This window comes from Eptesicus fuscus, chromosome 10 (genome assembly GCF_027574615.1).
Source record: "Eptesicus fuscus isolate TK198812 chromosome 10, DD_ASM_mEF_20220401, whole genome shotgun sequence".
Lineage (NCBI taxonomy): Eukaryota > Metazoa > Chordata > Mammalia > Chiroptera > Vespertilionidae > Eptesicus > Eptesicus fuscus.
Window position 1 is genome coordinate 69,103,062 of NC_072482.1, and position 18,993 is coordinate 69,122,054.

Genomic DNA, 18,993 nt, shown 5'->3' on the forward strand with positions numbered 1-18,993 from the left:
TGTCAGGGCGAAGGGCTCACACTCCACAATTGGGGAGATGGAAAGCACCCTGGAGGTTTGTCGCCCCGCTCCCCATAAGATGGTTGAACGCCTCCCCTCTACCTATGCCGGACTATGGTCCCCAGCCTCTCTGTTTTGGAAGACAGTCACCTCGCTCCCATCCCCTCCTCCCAACGCCCCGTTCCAAGAACGCTGTCACCCACCTCCGAGGACCGTGCCCAGGAAGATACATTTCTTTTTGTGACGTTTGAGAAAATTCCACGTAGATCTCAGCATCTTCAGGCCCTGGAGGTGCGGGCTGCCTAGGGGTAGGGGTCGGGGGTGCACTAGGAAACCGTTTCTCTGTCACCCGCCCTGGACCACCGACCCGGCAGGAACGCCGTGGTCCCGCTGGGTGCTCTCCAGAAATCCCAAACGCGACTTTCTGCACCCTGTCACCGGAGCGGGAAGGGGGCGTGGACTACAGCCGATCAGCTGCGCTTTCTGTGGCAGCCGCCGCGCCGCCGCCTCCCCTGATTGGGCCGGGCCACCCAGGTCCGCCCAGAAATCGCTCCCGAGTGCCTCGCCGATCGAATCCCCCCCGGAAACCGCAGCCTGCGCGCGCCGAGTTCCGGGCAGGGGCTCCCGCGGCGCCTCGGCTTCCGGCGCTGAGCTCGCTGCCGCCCCGGCGCGGTATGGAGGCGAAGGAGGCATCCACGCCAGCTACCGGCGGCGGGTACTCGGTGACAGCGGAGGAGATCGAAAAGTGGATGGAGGAGGCCATGCAAATGGTGAGGAGCCCGGGAGGTCGCCGCCGCGGGTGGGAACTTCTCCGGCTCTCTACCCAGCCTGATCATTTGAGCAAACGCCCCATGTGCTTTCTTGTCACCATAATCTCGTTGGCGCCACGCTCTCTGGGTAAACAGCTGGCTTGAGGCCATTCTCACAGTGGCTCTGGGGAAGGAAAAGAGGAAATACAGAAGTTGTTTCTTTTTCGCTGGCATGAAGTATGCGTCAAATGTCCCTATTCAGCTGCTGTTGGCACATACGTGCAGCGTTCCCTTCTTTACTGTGAACACACTAGCAAACCCGCCAAATCACATTATTTTGTATTTATGACCCCTTGACCCCGTAGAAGGAAGGAAGTTGAGGATGTTTCTGGTAGAGTAGATAAACCAAGCCCCTGTACAGCCATATTCTACCATCCATCCATCCATCCATCCATCCATCCATCCATCCATCCATCCATGCATCCTACTGCCTTCCCTTGCTCGGGCTGTTGATTAAGGAGGGCTCTACTCAGATTTGTGTATAATCCAAGCTTTCCCCACACTTATGTGTGTCATCGAGCTCTTTAACAAGGATAAAAGTGCACTCAGCATATATACAGGGTGTCCCCCAAATGTATACACACAATGTCTGTAGATTCTATTACATTTTGAAAACACTGCCTTTATAGTTATTCAAAGTGTGCATACATTTTTTGGGGACACCCTATCTATAATAATAAAAGTGTAATATACTAATTAGACTGGACATCCTTCCGGACGACCTTCTGGACGAAGCCGGGGCTGGCTGGGAAGCCCGGGTCCCAGGTGCCAGAGGGAAGCCGGTGCCGGCAGCAGGGGGAAGGAAGGGCTACTCTTGCACGAATTTTGTGCGTTGGGCCTCTAGTTAATTCATAATTATGTCTTCATTCACTCCACAGATGTTTCTTGAGTGCACTGTGCTTGGCAGTGGGGATTCAATCCTGAAACTATTTTCGGCACCTTCTCTGTTCTCTTGTCACATTATTTTCTCTGCATTCACGCACTATTACAGCCAAACACTTTTCTCTAAGCCAGGAGGCATTAAAGCATCTATGCATTTGTTACATAATGTTCTTCTAAACTTGTTTCTTATGCTTTTTTGAAAGTGAATCACAGTAAAAAAAAAATCTATTTTGTATTACAGCCCAGTAAACAAATTACACATTATTTTATAATATACATACGGAGTATAGAGGTTAGTCTAGCCTATGTACAGACCCTAGAATGGCCACTGACAGCAAACTAAGATTCTTAACCTTTCAGCCTCTGGTGCCTTGTATAAAATGGTTAGATAGTATCTATCTGTTAGGGTTGTATAGGGAAGTTCTTCACTTATTTGTAATAGTGGAGATTTGAAACAGTGTAAATATCAAACAGTTAAATGGATCATCTATTCATACAAAGGAACACTGTGCAACCTTAATTTAAAAAATCATGTGCTGAAAAATATTACTCAACATGGGAAAATGTGTATATTTCCCAATGGAAAAGGTAGACTGCTGAACTGTATATATAGTATAAATCTATTTGACTTTTTAAAAAACTACAAATATGTATATGCAGGCATAGAGAAAAAACTTGAAAATCTTCTGTTACAGAATAATAAATAAGTGGTTTTATTTTTTAACTAGAGGCCCGGTGCACAAATTCGTGCATTGGTGGGGTCTCTCGGCCTGGCCTGCACCAGTGTACAAATCCATGCACCAGGTCTTTAGTATACATATAAGATCTTTGGTTAATCTCTTCCTGCCCTCCCTGCTTCCCTCTGAGATTCATCAGTGTGTTCCATGTTTCCATGCCTGTGCATTGAGCATATGCCCCCTGGTGGTCAGTGCACATCATAGCTACTGGTCAAATGGTCACTTAGGCTTTTATATATATATATATATATATATATATATAGATGTATGGATATTTTACCCCCAAGTTTTCCCCCTTGAACATATCTTACTTTATAATTAGGAAAAAAGAAAGATGGAGTGTGTGAGTGTGTTTGTGTGTCTATCAATATCTATCTATCTGTCTAGGTCTATCTATCGAAAGAAAGCAAGTGTTCTAGAATAAATCAATTATATATTATTGGAGTATTCATTTCCTAGGTGTCTGGTATTGGTATAATATTGTGCTAGGCCTGAGGAAAATTCAAAAAAGAAATCAAGCACAGATACTTAGCCATTTCAACAATTGTGCTGTAATTGTTTTCCATGTTTTAGGCCTTGTGCGGGGTACTAAGGCTGCAAAGGTGAGCAAATCGAGTTTGCCAGTGCGAGGATCGTGTGCTTGCCTCCCAGGAACATACTTGTTTAATGGATGAGCGTAAACCATGCACCAATGAAAAAGTTAATAAGTAACATGTCTAGGGTCCAAAATTAGAGACAGGTATAAAGTGCTATCAGATAAGAGGCAACACAGTCCTGAGCAAGTCAGTTGAGATCAGTTTGGGATGCTTACTGCATTTTAAAAAGAACAAAAGCAATGTGGGCTGGTGGAAAGGAAGGGAGTGGTTGATCAAAGCAGGGTAACTGTCAAGTGCCAAGAAATGGAGGACTTGTCTTGGGTGAGGAGGTGAGCCAGCTATCTATCTAGAAAAGGGCTTCCTAACCTGAAACTATATAACAACATTATGTGCATGTGCCTGTTCCATGCAATGTGAGAGCGTTCATAACTTTCATCAGATGTTCAAAGGGGATTTGACTGCAGTTTGCACAGACTCCTGTTGAGTCCTCAGATATATTTACTATGAAAGGGTGTGTATGGGGGGAGGAAGAAAGCTGGAGGAAAAAAAAACAAGTTAGCCAAAAAACACTTAGGTAGAAGGTAACAACATCCAAAAGATTACACTACAGCAGTTCCTGCTAATGACACTCAGAAGCTCTGTTTTCCTCTATCACCTTTAAATTCCTCAACCTGCCACTGGCAACCTCCCAACTTCCACCTATCCTCCCCACCAGCCTAATTCTTCATTATTCTTCTAGGTTCTTGGTTCTTAACCTTTTCACCATTCTACCCAGATTGCCTCCATATCACTGACCCTTCTTTCTTGGCCTGTTTTTTCCTCAGGTCTTTCCTAACACCAGACACTCCTGGTTTTCCTCCTGCCTCGCTAGGCATCTCTTAGTCTGCATTCCAAGATACTTCTCATTTGCTCCACCCTTTTTTTTTTTTTAACTTTTCATTTTGAAATAATTATAGTTTCACAGGCAATTGCAAAAAAGTGTCCAGGGAAGGCCCATATACTATTCACCCAGTTTCTTGCAATGCTAGCATTTTACATAACACTAGTACAATATCAAAACCAGGAAGGTGACATCAATGCAGTCTGAGTTTATTCAGGTTGCCTCATCTTTATAGGCACTCGTGTGTGTGCATGTGTGTGTGTAGTTCTGTGTGATTTTGTCACATGTCTAGTTTTGTTTAATTACCACCAGAACTGCTCCATAACTATAGGTTCGCTGATGCTGCCCTTTTATGGCCACCATCTCCGCCCAACCCTAAACCCAGGCAGGCACTTGTCTGTTCCCCATACCTATAATTTTGTCATTCAGGAATGTTATATACAAGAATATGTAAACTTTTGAGATTTTTTTTTTCCATTCAACATAATTTCCTTGAGATTCATCCAACTTGAGTCAATCAATAGTTCATTCCTTTTTATTGCTGTATAGTTTTTCCATGGTATGGATGTACCAGAGTTTGTCTCAGTATTCCCCCACTAAAGGACGTTTGGGTCATTTCCAGTTTTGGGCTATTATGAATAAAACTTCTAAGAACATTTGTGTCTATATATGAAATTAATGTATCGTAGGAACATAAGATTTCATTTTCCTGGGTAAATATATGTGCAAAGAGTGCAATTGCTGGGTTATATGTTAAGTGCATATTTAGTTTTTTAAGAAACTGCCCAACTATTTTTCAGAGTGGCTTGTACCATTTTACATTTTACATTCCTACCAGCAGTGTATGAGTGATCCTGTTTCTCCATAGTCTCCCCAGCATTTGGTGTTTTTAACTTTTCATTTGAGCCATTCTGATAGATGTGTAGTACCATCTCATTGTGGTTTTAATTTGCATTTTCCTAATGGCTAATGTTGTGGACGTTTTTTCATGTACTTATTTGCCATTTGTATGCCTTCTTTGGCTAAATGTCTTTTAATATATTTTGCCCATTTTTTAAGGGGCTTGTTTGGAGTTTCTTGTTGAATTTTTGAGAGTTCTTTACGTAGTCTACATGCTAGATCTTTGTTCAGTATGTGGTTTGCAAATATCTCCTTCCAGTTTTAGTTTGTCTTTTCTTCCTCTTACTGGGGGTATTAGTTTTCTATGGCTTTTGTAACAAATTGCCAAAAACTTGGTGGCATAAAACAATAAGATTATTCTCTTATTTTTCTGCAGGCCAGGAGTCAACAATCAGTTTCTCTGGGCCACCAATGTTTCAGCAGGGCTGAGCGCCCTCTGGAGGCTCTAACAGACATATTTCCTTGGCTTTTCCGGATTCCAGAGCAAGCTTGTTAGCTATTGCGAATCAATCTATTATGATCATTCTTTTGCTGTTTTTTTTTTTTTTTTTTTGTAGATATACAATCCCTTTTCTTGAAGAAACATTCATGAGTAGAATTTGTCCATAGGCAATATGTTTGTTTACTTTTATTTTTTTTTATTTTTATTTTTTTTTAAAATATATTTTATTGATTTTTTACAGAGAGGAAGGGAGAGGGATAGAAAGCCAGAAACACCAATGAGAGAGAAACATCGACCAGCTGCCTCCTGCACACCCCCCACCGGGGATGTGCCCGCAACCAAGGTACATGCCCTTGACCGGAATCGAACCTGGGACCTTTGAGTCCGCAGGCCGACGCTCTATCCACTGAGCCAAACCGGTTTTGGCTGTTTGTTTACTTTTAAAGGAAACTTCCAAAATGTTCTCCAAGGTGGTTGTGCCATTTTCACCTAGAGTGCTCCTCAGCTTTTCAAAAAAAAAAAGTATGTTACTGAAACGCTAGAGGATATTTTCTGTCCTTTTTAGAGAAACAAAATTAAGCAAGTAGAATTTCAACAAGGAAAGATTTTTAAGAAAGGATTTATGTCATTTATTCTTCTACTTCTTTGCAAATATATATATACTCTCTCTGAAAAGGTGCATAGACCCTGGAAATTTAAGAACAAGAGTCAATAAGTCTTTTGATCACCTCTGCTTCCAATGAGGAAAAATACATCAGGAGCTCAGGACCTATGAAGGGATTTGTTTCTGATCTCCCTTCATATGGACGCCCAGAGAGCAAGGGCACTAAGTACTGAGCTGTATCTGAGAGAAGGGAAAGGTCAGCCGCATTTCTCTGTTCTAGTATTTATACATGTGTTTAGTGTTCTTGCTGCATCTGTTTCTTCCCTGTAGTCCTTTCAAGCATTGAACATTACATCTTAGATTTCCCACTTTGTTTCTCAGGCCAAAGAAGCCCTAGAAAATACTGAAGTTCCTGTTGGCTGCCTTATGGTCTACAACAATGAAGTTGTGGGGAAAGGAAGGAATGAAGTTAATCAAACCAAAAATGTATGTGAGTATAATTGCATATACAGGGCAATGACAGTAAAAGTGGGTGCATTTATCACAGCTGGTAAGAAGATGGGTCTCTGTAGAGTCTGATAAGATATCAACGGAAGGGTAGTTTCCCTAAACATTTCTTTTTGTTGAATGCCTTTTTTTTTTTTTCTGATTCTAAAAGTGACACATGTTGACTTTAACACTTGAGTGAAACCTCAGAGGCAATTTTATTACATTGGTATGTCAGTGTAGAAGAAATGAGTCTGTCTCTGTTTTAAGCAAAGCTAATATATGAAAATTTCACTTTAACTTATCTATTTAACTCATATCGCATTCTTCAGTATCTCTAAAACAGTGGTTCTCAACCTTTCTAATGCCGCGACCCTTTAATACAGTTCCTCATGTTGTGGTGACCCCCAACCATAAAATTATTCTCATTGCTACTTCATAACTGTAATTTTGCTACTGTTATGAATTGTAATGTAAATATCTGTGTTTTCCGATGGTCTTAGGCTCTACAGCAGTGGTTCTCAACCTGTATTAAAGGGTCGCGGCATTAGAAAGGTTGAGAACCACTGCTCTAAAAGGAGGTATAAAGAAGCTATTTCTATTTCAGATAATTCAATGGGATGAAGTCTCCACTACATGGAGTATGTACACTTTACTAGGTTGTGAGACTTTTAATTTATTGTGGTTAGGTTGGGAAGTTCATGAATTAAGGCAACCCTTTTTGAATACGGTATCACAACAGTGTGTCCTAGTAACTATAGATGAAGCGTCAGATTTTATGATTATAAGAAGTACTCGGTGGACTCAAGGAGAGCATAAGCCCACTCTCACAGACTTTGATCTTGTTGTGTGACCTTGGCAGCCAGGAACAAGCTGGTGTTGGTCCTAGTGCTATGTGGACTTTCAAGTTCACCCATCTTATCTATCAAAGACAAAACTGAGACTTAGCAAAACACATACAAAGTGGGAACACAGATTCCCAAAGCAATTATGTGGGTGTCAAAATACCTGTGAGATAAGTAATAAACATAATACAGCAATTAGTGACTATATAGATACCTATATTTGGGAGTAGAATTTTGTATTTTAGGTAATTGTCATATGTCCCCATTTGTACTTGGTGATTTATTTGGCACAGTATCTTTAACATAAGAACTTTGGATGTCCTAACAACATTCATCTAACCGCCCAATGACATGTGTTTCTTCTTTACATTGAAATTAACCTGGATTTATTTTGGTATTCTGTGTCCTATAGAAGATTATCCTATAATCACAGTATAGAAAGACTCCTGACCCCAAATGAGGAGACCTGAGTCCTGCTTTGGCTTTAATACCACCTCCACTCCCCTGTTACCACCGTTATCACCTGTTCCATTGTGCAGCTTTAATACATTCTGTCTTAGCTTCTGGTTCTTCTGCCATAAAAGAGGAAGTTGCTTAATATGATTCAGTCCAACAATTACTTATTGAGAACTATGGGGAGATTTGATTTAGTCATTCTGAATCTGATTTATAAAAAGCACTCGAGTTGGGGAAACTTTGTCAAGCTCCCCAGTGGGTTCTGGTATGCCGCCAGGTTTGGGAATCTCTTTTCTAAAATCCCTTCTGGCTCTGAGTTTATAATCCTGGCTTTCATGGTACTTGGGCCATTGTGCCAGCATTTTTCACACCCTGCCCTTGGTCACAGGTAAATGAGCAACTTTCTGTTTACCCTACCAGACTTTAGTCTTGTTGAGGACAGAGAGTTTTATTCCACACAGAATTTAGCACAGTGTCTTGGACATAGATAACACTCAATCTAAGTTGTTGATAAATGTGATGATCATGAGTATCTATATATATAAAAGCCTAAGTGACTGGTTGACCAAATGACCGGTCGACTGGTCACTATGACATGCACTGACCACCAGGGGGCAGACACTCAATGCAGGAGCTTCCCCCTGATGGTCAGTATGCTCCCATAACCAACCTCTCGTGGCTGGCCAACCTTCCATGGTCCGTCCCCCTGGCCAGCCAGGTGGTCAGTGTGCTCCGACAGCCAACCTCCTGCGGCCAGTCAACCTCTTCCCCCCAGCTGGTTGGCCCTGGTCCGGACTAGGCAAGACGTCCCCAATCGCTGGCCAGGCCAAGGAACCCCACCCATGCAGGAATTTGTACACCAGGCCTCTAGTTATAAATAATTGTTGCATAGCAGAGTACATTATAGCATTATACGGCATGTGCTTCCCATAATTCAGATTGCTTTGAGAGGTATAGGCACCAGTGTACCTCATTTTACCTATGGGTAAACCAAGACTTAGAGAAAATATGTAACTTGCTCAAGGCCACATAATTAGTAATCTATATACATAAAGCTAAGCGACCATACGACCGTCTGACTGGCCGGTAGGTATGACACACACTGACCACCAGGGGGCAGACACTTAATGCAAGAGCTGCTGAACTGTGGTGATTTGGCAGCGATGGTTCTTGGGTGACACATCCCAGAACCAGAGAGGAGGGAACCCGATTCCAGGGTGCGTCACCCGAGAACCGTCCTCTCGCAATCCGGGACCTCTCGGGGGATTTCGGAGAGCAGGTTTCAGCCTAATCCCCACAGGCCAGGCCAAGGGACCCCACCTGCCAGAGGGACCCTGCTCACTCCTCAGACACCCTTAGAGCTGAGGCACCACCCCAGGTGCAGCCTGGGAGGGATCATGGGAGGTTGGCTCCAGGGTGTGTCCAACCCATCTCACCCAGTCCCGCCCCGCCAGTCACCTTCTAATTAATTTCCTTTCAATGTGCATGAATCCATGCACTGGGCCACTAGTGTCACAATAAGGATTCAAATTTAAATGTGGTTGATTCCAAATGCTGTGTGATTTCTCCTGTATTCTACTGCTTACATGAGGTATCTGAGAGCTATACCAAAAACCTGCCAGTATATAAAATCTTATCCCAAAGAAAATGCGAGGCATTCAGTAAAAACTAAAAGTAGATTTGCTTAGAGTGAGGTCAGTGACAGCCTTGAAAACATTTGAAACTGGAGCACATACTTAAGAAAATTTCAAGCTTTCCCTAAAATATTCAGATATACTAGGATAATCTTTTTTTTTAAAAAAAAACATATCTTCACTGTGGCATTTTAATTGAAGGAGCATCCCCCAAGTTCTTAGGTACTTAACTAAAATATAGCATGATTCGTACAGCATTTCAGATGAAATGTCTTTTTTGGTGATGTTATGGTACTTGACCTGGGGACTATGTTGCCAACTGCTAAGGGTGTCCTGCAACCTCCATTCTTTAAAACATTGGCAGAAACAGGAGGCCCAATTATTCTGGTATTTATTTTAAATATTTGCAGAATACAGTTACGTGTAGCGAACATTGTTAAGGCAAGCTCCTCTCTCTTTTCAGGCTACTCGACATGCAGAAATGGTGGCCATCGACCAGGCCCTAGCCTGGTGCCGGGGGAGCGGCCGGAGCCCCTCCGCGGTGTTCGAGCGCACGGTGCTATACGTCACGGTGGAGCCGTGCATCATGTGCGCAGCTGCCCTCCGCCTCATGAGTATCCTTGGGCTTCGTGGTTAACGTCTGTACCCTTCCTGTGAACTTGAAAGTGGCCGGACAGGTAACCTGTCCCTACAGAGACTTATGAAACAAATTCTAGGAGGTGAAGGCCAAAAAACTTGAGAAAAGATTTTTAAATAGTAAAATAACCTTTTTGAAAAATGTCTGTAAACATGGAACTAGTATATAAGCCAGAGATAGAAAAGCTTAGCCCTAATTTGAACTGTAATAGAAGAATAAATCATAATTTAAGTTAAAATAGGATAAAACTACATAAGGAAAGGTCTGGGGAAAAAATGCACCTAAGGCTTGCCTTTGGATAATAGATTTTGGTGATTTAAAAATTTTCTTTCTCCGTTTATATGCTTGTGTTTTTTTAAATTTTTTAAAAATATATTTTTATTGATTTCAGAGAGGAAGGGAGAGAGAAAGAGATAAAAACATCAATGGTGAGAGAGAAACATTGATTGGCTGCCTCCTGCATGCCCTCTACTGGGGATGGAGCCGCAACCCAGGCATGTGCCCTTGACCTGAATTGAACCTGGGACCCTTCAGTCTGCAGGCTAATGCTCTATCCACCTCGCCAAACCGGCTAGGGCCGTTTATATGTTTTTATTTGTTTACTTTTGCCATAAATACCTATTATGATATATGACAAATTTTGTCAGAAGTCAATACAAATTAAAGAACAAACCAATATATTATGATATAGTTGTAAATAAATGGAAAATTGATAGTTACAGCTCTTTGTCTTTCATAAAGTGACACAAATACTGAGTGCTGCAAGTTAGTCTTAAAGATTTAAGCAAATTTATATAATAATTTAAAACTCAGTTTCACACTTGCATGTTTTTATCTACGTATTTTGCTGTGTATGGGTGAAACATTTGATCACTTTTAAAATAATACAGAGGGTTTTGAGTCTGATAAAATGTACAATCTCGATAAAGAGGCCAGTTATGGTCGACAGGGTTCTGTCCCCATCCTGCCGTACAGAGTGGTTCAGCTTTAGCCCGTTTTGTATGGGGGCACAGGATATATTTTATTTGGGGAAATCACAGGTAACAATATGTTATCTCTACAAGGTGAAAATCTCTGGATTAAATACCTGCTTATTTTTTGGCTCTTGTTCTCTAATGATTCCAAAACAACTGATTTAGAAAAAACCAGAGAGAACACCACACTGAACATTTGCCCGTTACATACTTAGTTTTTATTCTGTTTGCAGTTATGAGATATTAATTTCTAAATCCTCTAGACATCTTTTGTGTAACTGCATTGTATGATTTTTAAGCTTACGCCCAAGCTTAGTTGTTTTAAGAGTAGCATGAGCTTTCCTCTCCAGAATGGCCGGTGTAAATCCCATTTTGTCTTGAACTGCACATTCTCTGTAGGACCTTAATTCTCTCACATAAATCCCGCTGGTTGTGTATGGCTGTCAGAATGAACGTTTTGGTGGTTGTGGCTCTGTTCTAGACATTGCCTCTGCTGATTTACCAAATACTGGGAGACCATTTCAGGTAACATGAACTGTTATGCTTTTTCTTTCTTTCTAATGACTTTGATCTCATCATGGGCTTGTGAATAGTGAGCATGTGGTGGGTATACCAGAAACCATGATAGAACTAGACAGGTTCTCAGGACTGCTGGCCGAATTCAGTGAGTGACAGGCAGTCATTTCCGGGTGAGTGCCCAGCTCAGAATCAACCGAATCTGTGTTGGAGGAGAGCCCCAGCCTTCCGAGGTATCTTCTGACAGCCTTCGCCCAGGCCTTGAGGCATGCTCGAGGACACTACCGCTGTTGGCATTTTCACTTTGAGTGTTCCTGCCTCCATGCTATACCAAGTTTGTGTGAAGCTTGGCCTCTGACAGTGACAGTAGATGCTGTTTACCATAAACACAATGTTTTTGCACAAATTCAATAATTTGCTAGATTGCTGCATACTATTTTTGGTGTGTAGCAATCAATACCTGTATTTTTATTTTTTATCTGCCCTTGATATCTGAGCGGGTAGTTCCAGTGGAGTCCTGGGGGCACAGGCCAGCAAGGGTGAAGTTGAGGAGGAAATGAGAGCCCCCAAAGTAAAGGCCATGATTCTGGAAAATTCTCAGGGAGCAGCGGGGAGCAGCTTGCCTGGGTGCAGGGTAGAAGGAAGGTCATTGGGCTGTTTTCCCCAGCTTTATTGAGGTATTATTGACATCTAGCATTGTGTAAGTTTAAGGTATAAAACATGATGATTTGATACACGTATACAATGAGTGGCCAGATTATTATGATCTCTGAATGCATAATAATCTGGCCACTGAGTATATATATATTAGAGGCCCGGTGCATGAATTCGTGCATGGGTGGGGTCTGGCCAGCCTGGCCCGGGGGAGGGGACATGGGAGGTTGGCCGGCCTGCCTGCTGGTCAAACTCCTGTTCGAGGGGACAATTTGCATATTAGCCTTTTATTATATAGGATATACACTGAGTGGCCAGATTATTATGCATTCAGAGATCATAATAATCTGGCCACTCAGTATATATTGTGACATGTTTACCACAATAAGGTGAGTTAACACATCCTTCACCTCACATAGTTACCATGTTGTCATTGTTGCTCTGGTGAGAACATTTAAACTCTACTCTCATAGCAACTATAGTATATAGTATAGTTACCTTGCTGAATCTTAGATTTCCTGGAACTTAACCCTCTTATAACACAAAGTTGGTACCCTTTGGCCAGTGTCTCCCCATTTCTGCCACCCCTCGGCCCCTGGCAACCACTCCCTGCTTCTAAAAGAAAATACAGTATAAATATACACACACAGAATATTATTCAGCCATAAAAAAGGAAATCCTTCCATTTACGACAACAAGGATGGATCTCTAGGGTATTATGCAAAGTCAGACAGAAGAGGACAAATACTGCAGGATTTCACTTATATGTGGAATCAAAACATGTTGAACTCGTAGGATGCTATTTGTTTTGATGGGGAAGGTTTATGCAGCCTCTGTAGGCACAGCCTCTGTAGGGCTCATGTTGAGCAGCAGACCGAGCCTGCCAGCCCCCTGTGCTGCTGCTCGCTGGGTCCTTCCTGTCCTGTATGCTCCCTCCAGACGGGCCGTCCTGAAGTCTCTGCTCTTATCATTTCATGCATCTCAGAAGGGTGCAATGTATCAAGTTCAAACTCCTGCCACAAGCTTTCAAAGCCCTATATATTTTGACTTCGTTTTTTCTCTAATTTCTTTCCTTATATTCCCTCAATAATCACCCCTGCCCCATCAGCTGGTTTCCTCACACACAACCCAACCTTGTTCTTACTCTTTCCCTAATATGCTCTGTTTAGCCTCTTTAAATATTCTCTATCATTAAGGCAAGTTCAACTTTCAGATCCTTACCTTACCACAATTTCGCTTTCTTCCATGTTGTTCTTTTTTCCCAATTAGGTACCAAGATAGCACAAAGTGAACACTTAAAAAATCCTCTATAGTAAGTAAGGATTGATAATATTTTTCCCCTGTAAAGAGCCTGATAGTAAATATTTTAATCTTTGTGAGCCATTTATGTCTCTGTCGCATATTCTTATTTTTTTAACCCTTTATAAAGATAAAACCCCTTTTTAACTAATCATTTTTAGCTGTGGACAGGCAACCCTAGCTCTATAGCATCAAACGCTTAATGGGCCACAGTAAATAAGACCAGATAAAAATAACTAATACTTAGTGAACCCTTATGATGTGCTAGGTACTTAACAGGCATGATTTTATTTAATTTTATTGAATCCTCACAAATCCTTCTGGGTTAAGTTGCTATAATTAAATACATTTTACATACGAGGAAACTGAGGCATAGAGACTTTAAGAATCTTACCCTATATCATATAGATCATAACTTCAATAGTAGTTGATTGAGAAATAATAATTAGTTGATTGAGATGATATTTGACAGGCCAGATAGGTATTCTTTGGAAACATACTTCCTGTGTTACTAATATCCACAAAGTGTGTTAACATGATCTGTTTATATAATTATGTATATGTTGCCTTTTTTATGGAACACAACACACATTATCATAGGCCTATGTTCATTCTGAACTTTCTCTTTTCATCAGTGCATTCCAGGGTATCGGGCTGAGGAAGCAGTGGAAATGTTAAAGAACTTCTACAAACAAGAAAATCCAAACGGTCAGTTTTCCCTACTGTATAAAAAGTACCTCACTTCAAACAAATCAGACAAAGAGAGTCTGACACGGCCTGCCTCTTCACCTTCTCTTTTTCTTTTCTGTCCTTCTCATAGCACCAAAATCAAAGGTTCGGAAAAAGGAGTGTCAGAGATCCTGAGTTTGTTCTAACGAAGGACTAATGCCCCTGGATGAAATTCTTGCCTGAACGCTGGTGACATCATTGAATCAGATGTTATGTATCGTCCTTAACCTGTGGGAAAAATGGTCTCTCATCATTTCCTCTGTTAAAGGAACAAGTGAACACTTTGACAAAGTCTGACAATTGCAATAAACTATTAATTAGTTTTTCCACAAGCTGGAAAATGAAAGATTGAGGCTTTAGAAATTAGTAAGCAGTATGATGCACTTCCTGCCAAAAGCATCACCAGTTCGGGACAGTGCTGTCAGAGCATGTACCTGCCCCGGGCTGTGCCACTGCGGACCCCTGCTCCACGCCTGGCGTTGCAGAATTGCATTTTTCATTCTTTGCAGCCTCTGTGTTCTCCCAGTGTGTTTGGGGCCCATGACTTCCTTGGAAATTGTCTGTGTTGCGTACCTGTAGACCATGATTATCTGGTCTTTTGAACAGATTTTTGCCTTTATAAAGCATTTAGAGAAAATGCATATTGTAAAACAAGTGCTTAAATGTCATTTTAAATTGCAACATATTGCTAAAATAAAACCGTATTTGTGCCTTTTTTGAAGATGGATAATGTTAAAAATAGAATATAAAAGCATAAAGGGGACAATTCCTTCTTTGTTATTGAGCAACTGTATTGGGAATCAGTGAACAAAACAAAGAACCCTGCCCTCATGGAGCTTATGTTCTAGCAGGGGAGACATATACTAAACAATAGATTATACAGCATGTGAGAGCGTGGTCTGGATTAGGCAAAAAGAATGGGCATGCCATTGGTGGTGGGAATGCTGGTTGCACAATTAAATAGAATGGTTACTTTGATCTGAAATCGAATACAGTTCTTTCTTTTTACAAAAATCCAGATTTAGAATTTAAAGTCTGAAATTGTACAGTGTGAACACAGCCCTGGAAAGGGTATCCACAGCAGGCACTCCCAGATATTCCCGCTGGCTGGCTGCGGCGCTGCAGAGCTGGGCTGCAGTGCTCAGAGCTGGGCTGCAGTGCTCCGCGTCTGCCCAGAAGGGGGCCTCCGTGTTCTACCGGAAGCCCTGCTCCAGGCCCTGGACAGCAGCTCCTCAGTTGCATTTCTTCAGTGGGTTCATTTCCTTGATGCAAAGCATCTGTATTTGTTGGTTCTGCCATTTGAGCGATGTCTCTGACTTGTTTGTTTTGAATTACATTACAGGCTGGAAAGTAATTGTGAAAGTCTTTTTTATATTGCTGAGAGTAGCGGCTAATCACAGTGACATGCTTCAGAGGATTTATAATTGCTCTATTTTGTACGTGTGTGTTTTTAACTGCATTTGAGTTTTATGGAGAAGAATAAGCATGATTTTAAATCTATAATAATGTTACATGTAACTTCTTTTCAATTTCTCCTGCTTTTAAGATTATCCTCTCGTTAAATTTTAGTGCTTTGACTAGTTTGTTCCTATTTGTAGTCGGTCATAATTCATTTCTGGCTCCTTATGCTTTTCGGCAAGCAGACATCATTGCACTTACTGTCTTCATATCATTTTCTGGAGGATTATTTGCAGGCAAAAAATCTTGGAATCTTTCCTCCAGAGAGTACCACCCAGTATGTCTGGTTAAGCATCTTATGCCAAGTAGGTTCTTAGTAAACAAGTGTTAAATAAAATTATTAATTGGAATTTGGGAGGAAATGAGCAATAAAGAGACTATCTAGGGTAAAAAGCCAAAACCAAAAATGGTATGTGTCTATTTTAACCCAGAGATAGTCACTACTAAACGGATCTAGAAAATATAATAATAAAAGTATAATATGCTAATTAGACCAGACAGCCAAACGACCTGCCAGACGTCCGTCCTTCCAGACAAAGCCGGGGCTGCGAGGGCCGAGGCAGCCACCATAGCTGTGAGGGCCGAGCCCCTTGCATGAATTTCATGCATCAGGCCTCTAGTAAAACTATAAACAGGAAAGGATAGAAAAGACTTACCAATATACATATGTTCTGGTTTTGTTGTGTTTTGGAGAGTGGGTATTTTCTAATTCTTAAGCATGGCTGAAAATTTTAATTTTGGTTATGACCTTTTTGATTATCCAGTGACTGACATAGAAAAGTCTCCTAAATTTTTGGTCTTAGGCACAGTTCCCTACTTAATTATTATTATTTTTTTTTGGGGGGGGGGGGTCAGTATAGATGGTGTATTGCAGATTGGAGGTTGGCACCTCCAGTGCTGGTATAGGACCATTATGGGGTCATAGACATTAAGGCTGAGGCATTCTGACAGCAATTTCGAGGTGGTGGGGAGGAGTTGTGGATAGCTGATGAGGCGATCTTGCTTTCTGAGTACCACATTCCCCAGCTACTTAGACATGGCTTAAAATATTAAGATGCTCCAGTTAAAAAGATAGACTCCAAATGATTGATACTGATAGTAACTAGCTGAGAGACATGCTTTATGTATAGATAATTCTGGAAGTTGTGGGATGCAAAAAGGTTTTAGAATTTCTACCCTGTTTAGAGAGATTACTGGGAAGTGATTGCATATATGTCGCTAGAGTATCCAATGTTTACTGGTTTTTGCAATGGACTCTGCTGAGAATGGGTGGAATATAATGCTCTGGCAGGCTTCAATCACTGATAAGCGATCATGTTAAAATATCTTTGCACTTTCATGTTACTTGGCGAAGCATCTCTTCCTGTGTTGTATTTGGAATATCATGGAGAGAAATTAGACAGCCAATGTAGGCAAGAGCTATTCATTTTTCCTTAAATTCTCTGTTTGGAAATAATTTCAAATGATAGCAGAGTTGCAAAAATACCCATGTATCCCTTATTCTTCAAACCTATTGTTAACATTTTATAACTTTAGCTTTGTTATTTGCTCGCTTTCTTGTCTCTCTATTGGTATATCATGGTTTCTCTGAACCATTTGGTACAAAATTACATGCATCACACATCACGGTCCTTTACCTTGAAATGTTTTCAGTATTTCCTAAGCATAGGATATTCTCTTATATAATCACATTGATACATTACTTTTATCTACTGTGCTGCCCCCTACTCTCCTCTGCAATATTAGATCCATTCTGGGGTCCAATATCATGTATCTCATGTGTCTTTAGCTTCTTTTAGTCTAGAACATTTCCATGGCCTCTCTGCTTTTTAGGACATTTAAAAAAATCATACAGTCCGTCTTCCCCAACTTTTCCTTTTTTTCCTTCATAATGGTGTTTTCTCACGATTAGATTCAGGTTATGCCTTCTAGGTGATGTTATGTTCTCAGAGTGTCATATGTGGAGGTACCCAAAAGCCATCTTCCTTCACCTGGTGAAGATTTTATCTGATTCTACACTATATAATTATTGTGTGTTTTTTCCTTTTCAATGAATAAACAATTTGGATTGGGAAGCAGTTACATTGTTTTTTAAGTGTATTTGACATTGGCAGAAAGGAGGGGAAGAAAATTAATGACATAAATTTCAAAGCAACTGTTAAACTATTCAATTGTACGCTTTCTCTTTTATTATGTTTGCCAAAATTTACAAAATTCCTTAATAAGACAATTTTAAAGAGGGATGTCTTAATAAAAAAATTGAAAGAAGTACCAGAAATAAGTTCTTTCTCTCTGATTGCCTCAGCAGAAGGTAATAATTATATCAACTTAATTATATTTGATAAAAATAGAGTTTGGGAAAATAGGTCTAAGATGTTTCTGGAATCACAGATGGCCCGTAGTGATCCAATAGGATGTGTAATTCTAGGTAGGTAGTCATTTGGCCATAAAATAGTTTTCTTGGGTTTCCATAGAGACATCTAGACTTACAATGTTTCAAGCACTGCTACGTTTCAAATGAGCATCAGTAAAAATAGCCAAGGCTCTTTAAAAAATAAAATTAAAAAATTTTTAAAGTAGTGAGATTCCTGGTTAAAAATCCACATTGAAGCCAAAGCTTCTCCTTCCCAGTCATTCTGCATCAACTGGAGAAGAGGCACCAAGAACTGGTTTCCCTGCCTTTTGGCAGAGGAATGAGACTACATTGACTTCATCCATGAAGACAACTGCCAACTATTTTCTAAGCCATAACTGTTAATTGTATGTGGTGAGGGAAGGGGTGATGGGTGATGTTATTTTTATGGGTATAAGTTCTGGTGGAAGTTTGACATCTTTTGGATCTTAGGTTTTTTCCAAGTGGAGTTAATAAAAACAGGCTCCGGGGATTACTTCTTACCTGATTTTTTAGTGAATGTTGTGGTTGAAGAAGCATGAACTTGGGAGTCTAGGGCAGGAGTTGGTAAGTATGGCCCATGGGCCAAACCCAGCCTGCTGCCTATTTTGGTACCACCCACAAGTTAAAAATGGTTTATGTTTTTAAAAGATTGAAATAAATCAAAAGAATTTAGTGGCTGGTGAGCATTAAATGAAATTTAAATTTCAGAGTCCATAAATTCAGGTTTTTGGAATGCAGCCAGGCCCATTTGTTTCTCTGTTGTCTAGGGCTGCCTTCGACAACAATGGCAGAACTGAGTGGTTGTGACAGAGACCTGTCTATGGCTCCCAAAGCCTAACTATTTCCTGTCTGGCCCTTTAAGAGAAGGTTTGCTGCCCCCTGGCCTAGAGATTCTAAAATGTTGAGGTTGGATTTCCAAGGTGCTTGTTCAAGTTCCGTGATTTTGGAACTGAATAACGTGGCTCATTGTGCAACTGTGGTGAATTGCTTCAGTACCATGATTTTTTAACATTGGTTTATAAATGTGAAACAGGGATCCAAGACACTGACATATTTATTC

The 18,993-nt window shown here is 41.0% G+C and overlaps 2 protein-coding genes across 3 annotated transcripts in view; one reads left to right on the plus strand and one right to left on the minus strand.

Annotated features, from left to right (window-relative positions):
• The window catches only part of PEX3 (peroxisomal biogenesis factor 3), a 29,756-nt gene extending 29,333 nt beyond the window's left edge, over positions 1–423 (minus strand). Inside the window, exon 1 of the mRNA XM_054722549.1 lies at positions 204–423. Within this exon, the coding sequence (XP_054578524.1) occupies positions 204–276 (73 nt within the window). The 5' untranslated portion in view covers positions 277–423. The remainder of the gene's footprint in view (positions 1–203) is intronic.
• Positions 424–547: 124 nt separating this feature from the next.
• On the plus strand, positions 548–17,789 carry ADAT2 (adenosine deaminase tRNA specific 2). Of its 2 annotated transcripts, none has more exons than XM_054722550.1 (6): positions 548–770; positions 6,232–6,336; positions 9,735–9,885; positions 11,301–11,407; positions 13,322–13,364; positions 13,987–14,049. In XM_054722550.1, exons 1-5 carry the CDS (start codon positions 675–677, stop codon positions 13,331–13,333), a joined length of 471 nt encoding a protein of 156 aa, XP_054578525.1. In that variant the 5' UTR covers positions 548–674; the 3' UTR covers positions 13,334–13,364; positions 13,987–14,049. The 2 variants fall into 2 exon arrangements, with proteins under 2 accessions (XP_054578525.1, XP_008159915.1); XM_008161693.3 differs by lacking the exon at positions 13,322–13,364 and adding an exon at positions 14,172–17,789 and having other exon boundaries at positions 588–770; positions 13,987–14,059.
• Positions 17,790–18,993: the final 1,204 nt, after the last annotated feature.